General features: G+C 38.9%; 2 protein-coding genes across 2 annotated transcripts in view; both read left to right on the forward strand.

Annotated features, from left to right (window-relative positions):
- The first annotated feature begins 3,425 nt into the window (after positions 1-3,425).
- LOC139970508 (histone H2A-like) lies at positions 3,426-3,839 on the forward strand. Its single transcript, XM_071976272.1, has one exon. The coding sequence runs from the start codon at positions 3,426-3,428 to the stop codon at positions 3,837-3,839; it is 414 nt and encodes a 137-aa protein (XP_071832373.1).
- A 4,375-nt stretch (positions 3,840-8,214) lies between these two features.
- LOC139970813 (uncharacterized) overlaps positions 8,215-12,266 on the forward strand; it is a 63,441-nt gene continuing 59,389 nt past the window's right edge. Inside the window, exon 1 of the mRNA XM_071976827.1 lies at positions 8,215-8,645. The gene's annotated coding sequence lies outside the window, so the exon portion shown is untranslated. The remainder of the gene's footprint in view (positions 8,646-12,266) is intronic.

The following is a 12,266-nucleotide window of genomic DNA, read 5'->3' on the forward strand; positions in this document are numbered from 1 at the left end:
GAATAATTGTATCTTTAATTCGACATGAATGCCGTATAAAGTTCATGTTTCCGTGGAAACTCATGATGTTGAAAGCAGCGCAGTTTAGGAAAATGGAGATCCAAGTAATAATATAGAAGTTAATAACAGGGCTCAACTTTTGTCGCGGGGGTGGGGGAGATGACTGGGGCAACGGCACACAGTATCAGTTTGTGGAATATGTTTGAGAAATAGCAGGCTACTCCCAATACATGATCAACAATGCATCAATATCATGCTTTGAAATATTGAACGTAAACAGGCAAATGTAACTGTTCAATATGTTACCTATGCTGGTTATATATTACTTCATATCAAATTCAGATCAGTCGTGACATTTAATTGGGAGGAGATGGATGTAACAAAGTATTCGACTTCTCCGATCAAACGGTATTTAATATCTCACGATAACACTCATATAGTAAAATAACCTCTTCCACTTGTCATCGTGAAGCGACCAAGCGAAAACGTTCAGAAAAGATGGCGCTATATATCTTTCCCCGTTACGATGCATCGATAATGACGTCATTCTATTCTTTCATCGCGGATTCATTATATACCTGCTTGGTATGATTCATAGCAGTGCAATAGCACATAGCGTGATGAAATATATTTATTTCACAAACATCTCTCGAGGTGAGCCGTGGCCGAGTGGTTTCGTCCTACGAGCCTACAGCGTACGTCTGATAAACCGTCTAGTACTGCCGATCAGGTGGTCTGGTTTCGCCGCTCGGTTAATCCGACACTCATCTCTTTTCCCGTTTTTTCCCTTTTTATTTGTTTTCTTTCTATCATTTCCCCTCTCCTTCTTTTTCAATTTGCGCCTGTTTTGTTTGCGTTTTTCCCCCACTTTCTTTATGCTTTGGTGCACAACACGAAAGTCGTACAAACTTGTAATGAAGTGTTACAACAAAGCACTGACAGTAAATCAACGCATTATACGACTGGTATTCTACTAAATTCTATTAAAACTTGATACTTATCTTGTGAAAAATTATTTCTAACAGTGTGAACATCCATACGACATTAATGTAGTTATTTCAATGAACTGATTCATATTAATTTGATATGTTAATACTTTTGAAGTCAGTTCCAACATGGGCCCTACCCCCTCCAGGCCCCCACCACTGTTTCAAACGGAATTGTGCAGTAAAAATAATGGTCCTTCATCGCCAGAAGTGGTGACACCTCCAATCTTGTTGCTTGAGCACTTTTCATAAAGGGGAACCGTTTCATAAAAGACAAGCAACCTGAAATGTATGTTCTTCATACGGTGCATAGAGTAACTTGATTTGATGTTTCTTTTCACCTTTAACTGCTTTTTAGTGGTCATGGGAGATGTGATAATTATGTGAGCTAGGAGTGATATCGGCATACCAATCCATACCGAATCACTATATTCTTAGCAACAACCTTCATTCATCTATAATGTACAACCAATTGGAACAATTTCTTTCAAACGTTACTTTCATGACCCTGGCAGTATGAGCATTATGAATATCCTGTTTCTACTGGAAAAATGTTCGGAACAGGCCATACTGTCGGTACGAGAGCTTTGAAACATGCTGTAAGGTTACAGTATACAGTGATACTAGCATTAAAATTGTCCAACTTTACGGCATAGGACTCTAAACGATGTTATCGTTTGCGCTGTATGTGTAAAAAGGGATGGCGCTATACATTTTTTGTACACCATACTTCACCACACGTCATATTACGCTTTCTATCAGGGATGATTCATAGCAGTGCAATAGCAAACAGGATGATCAAATATATTAATTTCACTAACATCTTTCGAGGTGAGCCGTGGCCGAGTGGTTTCGTCCTACGAGCCTACAGCGTACGTCTGATAAACCGTCTAGTACTGCCGATCAGGTAGTCTGGTTTCGCCGCTCGGCTAATCCGACACTCATCTCTTTTCCTTTTTTTCATCTGTTTTCCTCCTTTAGTAAAGATCTTAGGACATTAGCAATAAATTACATCGTTATATGACTGGTGTTAACAATGCGCTAAACTCTTCACACTTATCAGGTGATAAAAAGTTCTAAAATGTGAACACATGTCGTTCATTAAATGGTTTTAAATGAAATGATAAATAGTTATGAGATACTTTAACATTATTGAAGTCAGCTTTTACCTGGCTTTTGAGAATTCGACACTTCTCTCTCTTTCTTGCACGTTTTTGTTTCAGGGACGCCTATGAAGTTGCTTAATAAAAGCGGTTTCTAATAATCGGTACGGAGAGTTAAACTCTCCGTCAGCTTTGGAATGTCGTATCTCATTTACATGATAAAATCTTATCACCGATCTCAGGTATAGACGTTAAAGACGAAGGGAAAAAAAAACCTACCGGCCGCGTTTAATATGCCTACTTTCATTTTGCTTCCGTGGACCCTAAATATATGATAGTGTGTTTAACCCAAGTTTCGGACTTCGCAGGCAAACAAAACTACACTTTTAAGATGCACAGAAAGTTGTAACGCATCATTAATGCTGCGCGCATAACTCGCCATGCATCTTTTCAAGCACCACTTTGATTCCGAGTAGTGTTCGGAATTATGAGAGGTGAGGTCTGGTCTGAGTGTTAGATGTCCTAAAAAACATTCCATTTGTCGGGCAATTTGTCCCAGTTTTCGTGAACTTTTTAATACTTATCGGGTTCATTGGGATAATCATATATTTTTGACTGGCAAACGTGAACAGCAGCTCCACAGTCATCGCACAATAATGACGCTCTGGGTATATGTTCAAAATGTGTAATACTATGTTGTAAGTTTTTTAACCTTTGTGCATCCGTTTTAGTTGTCTAACAACTGAAGTAACTCGGTTACTATAATTCTTTATCAATTAAAATGGTATACATTTGTATTCATTTTAAGGACATTCTTTGGAACACTGGCTGACTCTGACAATTGACACAGGATTTCACGGGTTTTTTTATCAAAATTGTGACGACATTCTCTGCTCCAGCTCCCCAATTTCTGTTCAGTTGACCTCACCTTTAAATAAGGGCTGTAATTCCGACACAGATGTTATCAGAAACGTTTCAAGAAATTTCACTCAGTGTGAACGAAAACCAAAGAACTATAATACACTTTCCATTGAGTCTCTCTTTAGAAAATACCACAGTGATTAAATGATCAATAAGAAGATCTATGCATGGCACGTCGGCCGCATACTTCCGATGTAATTGTTATGCAAATTTGTGAATGACGTTAAAAAACGCGCAGGTAACGTTCTTGGCTTGGTTTTGACATAACTGCATCATACACTGTTCACTACAAACATGTATGTTGCATTTTGTGTATTTTTTTGAAATAATCGCCATATAAGTGCTGAAAAAGAGACCGTATATCTTTGTTTGTGGGTCATTTAAGTAGTTCGTTCATTTTCATCAAATAGAAAACATGTCTGGTCGAGGTAAAGGAAGCAAGTCCGGCTCAGTTGCAAAATCGAAGACACGTTCTAATCGGGCAGGCCTACAGTTTCCTGTGGGCAGAGTGCATAGATTTTTACGTAAAGGAAACTATGCCGAACGGATAGGGGCTGGTGCACCGGTCTACCTGGCAGCCGTCTTGGAATACCTCACTGCAGAAATATTGGAATTGGCGGGAAATGCAGCCAGAGATAACAAGAAAGCTCGTGTGATTCCACGTCACTTACAGTTGGCCATACGAAATGACGAAGAACTAAATAAGCTTCTTCAAGGAGTTACTATTGCCCAAGGAGGGGTGTTGCCGAATATCCAGGCCATGCTGCTCAAGAAAAAGACGGGTGGAAAAATGAGCTCGAGTTCAAATGCAGTATCCCAAGAATATTAAAAACATCTTTCTTCTTGTCAACGTACATTTATTTCTCAAAATTCCGTTTGAACTGAACATATTATTTTCCACTGGAAGAGCTTTGCAAATGACTTGGGTTTTCGTTTTGGGACCTTTTTCAATTTCTCGGAGGTAAGGAGACGACATATGTTAAACTATTAAAAAGGAGCATCCAGTTGAACATTCAAACATTTTACTTTTGTGATTCGTAGTGATAAAACCATGTATTTAAACAAAGTCTGGATTTGGAGCGAGAGGCGCTAGTCCTATTAGGCCTACTGAATATGATTTCGTGTGCACCATACTTTCGTCCGTATGCAGACTTCGCCGAAAGATCTTTAGATGTGGATGTGACCAGATTCTGCCTTGTGTGACTTGTCTTGAAAAGTATCACTGTATTACTTCACCATTGAGATTTCAGAGAGTACATCCAGGCGTACAAAACAAATTGGCAAATGTTCATGAAACATGAATGTAGGCTAGCCTACTTCCAAAATCGTTATCCTAAGTCAGATTCAATTTTCGGCGTCAAAATAATCGCACGGATGGCCCCAAAGATGTTTTAGCTCTAATTTAGAATCAGGCTACACCTCATACATTGTTTACATGTATGTGACAGTGACAAGGTTAGGGTCACAAGGTTAGGGTCAATAAACACCTCTATACTTCCGGTCACTGATTCCAAATTAGTACCCAATGTTTGTGTGGCCACACAAACGTTGGCAAGTATGGAATTATCTTTTTACCCATTTTAAGAACAATGATGTAAAAACCTGTTTCATATCATTTATGGATATTTACCTATAGCCTACCACACAACCAACTAGCACGATATGTACTCCTAGCCTAGTAACGAATTGTACCATGCCGAGTGTCATAAAACGATGAGTTGATAAATTCTATAAAGACATGCATGCTGGAAATACCCATAATGTCGACATCGTTTATTTTTGGAAGTTCCCATTCCGTTTTGCAAAAACTCAGGGACAGTATTATTTAACTGCCATTTAAGGGTTAATTAACAGTCTCAGCTTGTCAGGTGAAAGTGTTTATGTGTTCCAGCATTTTGTATGGTATGCCTGCCTAGTAATGTTAGAATATTACTTCTTTATTTCATTGGCTCGTTTGGGAAACTTTTGTAACCGTCACAAGTTATGTTATGAAGAGTGTGTAATTAAAATGTTCATTGCAGTGTAAATATGTTCACGTGACAAAATTTTCTAGTTCTTTCTTTCTTTCTAATTGAATATAGGCGACTGTGCAGGTTTGAATACACATATGGTGCGCGATTAAAAGCCTCAGACAAGACCTATACGGGTAGACATTTAGTTGCAGTTCTTGATCTAACGCCAACAAATGTAATATTCTAGCATGAAACAAAAGCAATTTAGTTGTATTTTGCAGCACATTATTTTCATTTTTTTCTTCAAATCACAGCCAAACATTTGATTTCCATGTATTATGTATTGGTATAGTAGACCTACTTAACATAAGTATCGCTAAACTGATTTGTCAAGCTTTCAGTATACTCACTGTACGATAAGAATAAACTGAATTCATTTCTGTTAAGATTCAATGAACAGGTGGAATCATACCAGCAGTCATTCGTATTGCGTCTTTCTTGTTGTTATTTTATTAAAGCTATTCATTATCCTTTTAAACAAGTTTAATCATGCAAGTCGTGCGCTGGTGGTGGTGGGGGGGGGGGGGGTGTGATGCCTCCATCGTCAGTCGGGAAAAAACATCGTGTTTTTTTCTCAAAATAATTAATCACCACAGCCTAGCGTTTAGACCTAATTTATTAAACGTGCCTCAAAGTGCACCATGTTACTTTCAAACTTAGATTTGACTTATATGAGGAGGGCCTTCAGACCATTCAACGACCCGACAGCTATAAGGCCCGGCTTCGTAAAAGTTGTTGTCCGCCGAGAGGGCCGTGCTTAAATGTTCATGTAAACATCACTTTAAGGTTCCCCACCCCCCCCCCCCCCAAATCAAAGTGATATGTCCTCCTAGGCTCCAACCTCTCAAAACTGTGTCCAACAATTTAAATCCTGTTAATTATTAACTTTCTCCACCTTTCACAAGGATTAACTTTCTCCACTTTCCTCTGTTGCTCATTGATATATGAACATGAGAATGACGTTTAGGGGGCGCTAGACAATTAAACTTGCCGCTTCAGAAAAGTGTCGTTTTGTTATCAAGAAAGTGACTTTTTGCTGAGGAATTAAGAAAGGGACGATTTAGTCGGAAACTTAACGAACGGAACAAAAAACCCATTTTGTCGGAACGTTTGGAGTGAGTTCGTATTTTGCATCCTCAAATCAAAGTCACAGGTATGTCCCACTGCCCTTCGAAATTTATGTTACCCCCAGCCCAGCCCACTCCATAGATCGAACCCTCTTTCGCCACCTCTGTCTAGCAGGTCGGAGTTATTACACTTTTCATCGATCTACTATATTGACCTATAATGGTCGTTGTCTGCGAAATTAACCGGCATGCGATTTTTATTCATAATATGTCATCCCTAAGTCAAACTTGTATCTTTCTGGACGTTTAAGCTGGATTTGTTCTTGACCGGCAAACAGGACGAGAGAAAATAGGGGCTGGGAAATTTTCACGCGGCAAACAATAAACATGTCTGGAATTCAATTTAGTATATATACTTAAGTAGGTTTGTGAGGCCCAGAGTCATACACTCAAAGCATGTTCGCGCTGAAGGGGATGGGAGATGGGGGATGGGGGGGGGGGCTGTTAAAATTCCGAGACTAGTTGAGATCCTGAGCACCCCGAACCCAACGCGATTCCAGCTTCGGGTCCATATGGCAAGCCGGTTTTAACATTTGTACCTCTCCATTCTACTATTCTTATAAGTAGCGTGTCTCCATGAAGAAAGTAACTGATGAATAGTTTAGTTGAGAGTTCCTTCATAGAGGTAAAGGAACTCTAGTTCTTAACACAGCGCCACCGTTTAGCACTTAGTATATGCACGTTCGACACTTTATACGCTAAGGGACTTTTAACTGTCCAAATAATTAAGCGGTTAATCGCCCAACCTGAACCACTTTTGGGGGGTATCTGGGGCTGGGACAAGTGGCGTGGCAAGAAGCGGTGCAGCAATGTTAGTGGGTACCCAAAGGAGAGTCCGTATTCGTCCAAGCCCAGTCATGGTTTAGGCTTGGGTGAGCATTTTTGTGTATTTGGCACCTCCAGACGCCCGGATATGGCACTCTCGGGCTTCTTTCTGCTAAGGGTCGGGATTTCTTTTGAATTCCCATTGTGTTGGGTATCGGGAGGGATTTGCATATATCATTTCAGTTCATGTCTTTTCTCGGTACTTGGAACGCCGCTATCCGGGGTCTTTTTTTTTTAGATAAGTACAGCATACCCTATTTTGTCATTTGATCGATGCTATCCGATTTGGCCAGTAATTTCAGAGAATTTGGCAGATGAAGCCACTAGCAACCTGGTAAGATCTTAAGTGGGTGAACAATAGATCGATTTTGAGACCGATTGGCGTTTTTGAGACTGACTGTAGGAACTAGCCGAGCAACGTTTTAATAATTAAACCAACAAAGTGACAATTTGCTGTCTTACAGCTGTATATACAGACGCTTAGAAAATATTTCCAATTGTTTACACTGCTTTTGCTGGGAGTATAGGAGTGCTGCATTATCAGATAGTTCTTGGCTTTGCTAGATATTTTGAAGTACATAAGTACATACCAGAAAGAGGAATTATTCTAATGTTACCGTGTGGATTGTTATGTCCCAGATCCTTAGTTGGTCCAGGGAGGCGAAGCCCCCAGAAGCTGCAATGTTTCTTGTTCTCTCGTAGCGAGGTTAAGGCCCGAAACTTCATGTCAGAGAGAGCAGCTAAGTTTCTCTGGATTTTTGGAGTTCTGGTTGGGGAACTTTTCGCTTTTCAGATGTCTACTTTAAGCTAAAAATACATTTGTGAGAACAATTCAATTTCATTGAAATGTATTTGAAAGCTCATTTGATTTTACATCTAAACACTGAAACCACTGCCTCAGTTAGTTACATAGTTATTCTGGAGTACCGTAAGTGGTTGAGAAACAGTATGGTTTGGGGAATTGCAAAGAAAATTTCCAATATATTCAAATATCCACCCAATAGCGCCACCACCGCAAGTGGAAGAGAATGACAAAATTCGAACACTAGCGCTAGAAAACATCTTGGCTAAAACGGCTTGCCATAGCTTGAAGGGTGTGCAACAAAGGAATCTTTATTCATCATTTGCGGGGGATCCCCATTGGTTGCTACATACGCTACATAAGGCCATTGTACCTGTGTACTTACTCCCTTTGTGAACCACGTATTAACTTTCTTTGTGTCTCTCACATGCTCATTACTTGTCAAATTACACATAACAGACATAACGTAGCGCAGAGAGACCCATAAAAATACTTTTTATGAGGAAAAACATCTTGTTTTGTTAGCTTGTTGGTTTTTGTAATGACATAATCTCAACTTTTTGTTAGGGTATCACAATCATATGGTGTGCCTTCTGCTGACAGATCTCTCGCTGATCTGGGTAGGTGCACAGCAGACATGCGATCGAGTCGAGTGGATTCTGATAGAAACGAAAACCTAAAGCAGACGGAATTTGTGCATGTGCTGAGCACAAATCGACGAGGAGGGTTGAGAGAAAGGAAAGGTGACTGGACCGAGCACGGGATCGGATAGTCTACAAAAGACACGGCGTGGACGTAAAGATAAAGAAGATTCCGTAGGACCGTAGTCTAGTCTTTTGTGCTTAATTCTTGCCCCCACGTTTAAATACGTAAGTACTTGCGATCTTCTACCTTACTTCGAGACTAAGAATGTATTATTTGGCCAAAACGTCAATAATAACGTTAAGCTTGATGAAACTTCGTTCGTTCTTTCCACTGTTATTATCATGTAAACCCTAACTAAGTTAGGCCTAACGTTATTTAATACTACTGAACCCAAGTAGTATCTTAATATTTACAGCAAGTAACTTGGGACTGGGGTAGATTAAGTTATAATGTACAACTTATATAGTAAGACAACAGGAGGTTGATAGGGGCTCTGCATACTATATACAACCACTAGTGCCACTGCTAGTGCTACCCTTCCACTAGGGTACCAATGGGTTACCATGGGACAGGGTACATCAACCCACTGTAGGGCTAAGTTAGCCTAGGCTAGAGTGACCTGCTAAATTAATAGTGTGTATGTGAACTGTGCTGCACAGTTCTATATTTTGACGCTATCAGTATATGGCCTAACTTAAGCCAGTCACTCAGACAGAGTCGTAACTCAAGAGATGTTTCCTTAGTTTGGGGATGGGGTGGGTGCAGAATGGTGTCTGCAGAAACACTAGTGTAACAGTAGTTTGAGGTGGGGGATGTTGCATTGGGCTGGCTAGAATCTCCATGGAGTAAATCTTGCGTTCTAAATAAAAAAATTCTCATGTCAGAATTGAACTTACGATTTATGTGTACTTGGTGTGTCAGATAATATGCTGCCATGTGGCTGCCAAGTTTCAATTGATTATTATCGCATTATTGGGTAACTAAGGAAGCTTTCCGTCTATCGGCAGTACTCTGCTGCCGAGGAGCAAATGTTTTCTGGTTTGCAGGAATGGAATGAGCTTCAGAGATAACACATGTAGAACTAACTATGTGCAAACTGCTCTGAGCTGTGCATTTAATTGTTCTTATCCAGGACACAGGGTACATTGATCCACATTATTGAGTACAAGGACTGTAAATTGTTTTCTATGGAGGTCTGAAAACCTCCAAAAGTAAAGCTTGCATGAACTTCCTGTTTGGTACAAGATTCTGTCTTATAGCATACCAAAACACAGAGGGTTTTCTTTGGAGGTCAAAGGTCATTCAAAGGAGGTCAATTAAGGTCAAACCTCCTTAAGCCTTGTAAAAAAAAGAACTTTAAGAGCGAAACTTCCAAGGAGGAGAACATTCAAACCTGGTAAATATCTATCTTATTCAGCACATTTATTTAGTGTGCACATTTTATATGGTTATTGGAAATCTTTGTTTGGGATGAGGATTCATGTCATGATAGTTATTTCTTTATCAGGAACAATGTATTGCTGATAAATTGATATGTTAGCTCATCATTTTGTGAGAATACCACAAGGTCCAATCAAGTCCTTTCTGAGTATGAAATTTGAAGGTGATTTTCATCTCGAAAGGTATCCCTTGTCAGCATCGTCCCATGATTTACCATGCTTCTGTCCGACCGAGACACTTATAATATTGTCATTTTAAAGATGGCACTAGTCTTTAATAATTACTTACGAATAGAAGGTATCTTTCTACGTCATGCTTGCTTGCCATTCAGATTGAATCAATGAAAGAGGCAAACACACACACAAAAAAGGAAAAGAAATTGAGAACATGATTCCTAGCCTAACTTGACCATGAATAACATATATATCTTGATTGAAGCATCAGCAGTCAAGTGGCAAACATTAGTTAATACGTTTAAGAAAGTCGCAGGTTTTATGGCACGATAAATTAGTATGTAAAAGTGACAGCAGCTACATGACATATAAGCAGATCGAATGTACGAGGCGTAGATCATCTGTCTCCAGGATACGAAGCTGCTGCGAATACATCTTTAGTTATACTACAGGTTTAAGACGCTTTATGGGGTATAATAAGTTGTACACTAAATGAATGTGTTTCTTTTGTTTTAATTGAATGTAAGAGTAAGAGACTGAATTTAATACAATCGGTGCGGCTGCTCTGAATTAATCATCAGTTAAGAGACAGCAAGGAAGATGATGATGGTAATGATGCATTAATAATGATGATTTAAGTTACTAGTAATATTACATTGCAGAATCTCTCATTGATTTTGTCAAAGCATCTCTCACTTTGGGAGTTATTGATAGGAATGAGTGATCAGTACTTATGTACATGTGTTTTCATGTGTAACAAAATATTGTGACTGAATATTAGAGATTAAAGTTGGTGGTCACAATGTGAGGTTTGTGGATTTTGGGATAAAATTGTGGTACTAATTATAGTTTTGGAATATATAGCTAAACATGCTTCAAATGTACATTTGCATAACTTTTTAGACCATTTTGTGACATAACAGTTTTAATTTACACCAGATCTGTAATAGTGCGTGAAGTACTCCACTAACCTCCATGAATATTATTTTTCCAGTTACAAGAATATTATATCCTGAAGGAGGTTGTGGGGATTTTGTCTGTTTGGGGGTTTGGGGGTAACCTGCGATCAATACTTGTATGTCAGTAGGATGATTTTAAATTTTAACTTGTTAGCTCTTAGTTCTCCGAGCCAACCCTAACCTCCCTCCACCCCCCCCCCATAAAAAATAAAGAAGTACATGGACAAAATGAGGTAACATAAATTCTAAGCATTCTGGTGAAATAGAGTCACTTTCATTGTCGGTCAGATTTTTTTTTAAAAGATATAGCTGATTGAAGTTGTTGATGTAACAGGAGTGAAACTTAAACCCCCAGGATGTGACCTTGTAATGTTTAACATTTGATGAAAAATTGGCATTCTCTCTCCAATGTGCTTGACCTTAGGATATGCTGCTAACTGAGTAGATGTGTTGCAGTTTAGAACATACTAGCAAATGCCACTGGTGTGTCTTCATTATATTGTGCATTCTACATGGAAAGCTAAAGTTGGGTGTGAATTTTGAGGGAACGCAGTTTTATTTTGGGGGGAAGCAGGAGTGAGGGGGTGGAGGGGGGGTAGCATTTGTTAACACAAAATCTAATGATAACAATTATAACACCAGCTCTGCTCTTCAAGCTAAAGCCATCACCTGTAATAATAACTCTTTTAAGAAAAAGAAATTGTTTCCACTAACATTGACTTTTGCTAAGAAAAGGAACTGAGTTATTAGTCTGTTTGTCCACCCAGGATTGTCCAGTCAATTTGATGGAAGAGTGACCAGCTCTGATGCTTCTTTAAATGCCATGAATGCTGTTCGATCTGTAAACTAATGTAATAATAAAAGGAAAGGTATTTACATGTAACTTGAATCGATCATAATAAATTATTCTTTGCACTTCACTCCTTCATAAAAAGGGATTTGAATGGTTTCCCAGCTCCTTTATTTTTTTTCTGCTAAATATACATCAACCATACATCATATTGGTAATATAATACCAATCCTTTTTTGCTTCTGCCCACATAACAGTCTTGAAGGAAATGGAAATATTCAGAAATAAAGATATTTCCAGTTTCTTCTTTATAACAAAACAGCTCAGTATTTATGTGAGCGGGAAATAATGCAACCCAGGGTCTATATATGAAACTATAATACATTACATACAGTACATCAAATATGTAGGATGCAAAATTTTGTTTCGTGGATGAGATGGTCAATAATGACTCGGTAAGGGATGGCCAAATGGTTTTAACCA

This window comes from Apostichopus japonicus, chromosome 8 (genome assembly GCF_037975245.1).
Source record: "Apostichopus japonicus isolate 1M-3 chromosome 8, ASM3797524v1, whole genome shotgun sequence".
In the NCBI taxonomy this organism is placed as follows: Eukaryota; Metazoa; Echinodermata; class Holothuroidea; order Aspidochirotida; family Stichopodidae; genus Apostichopus; species Apostichopus japonicus.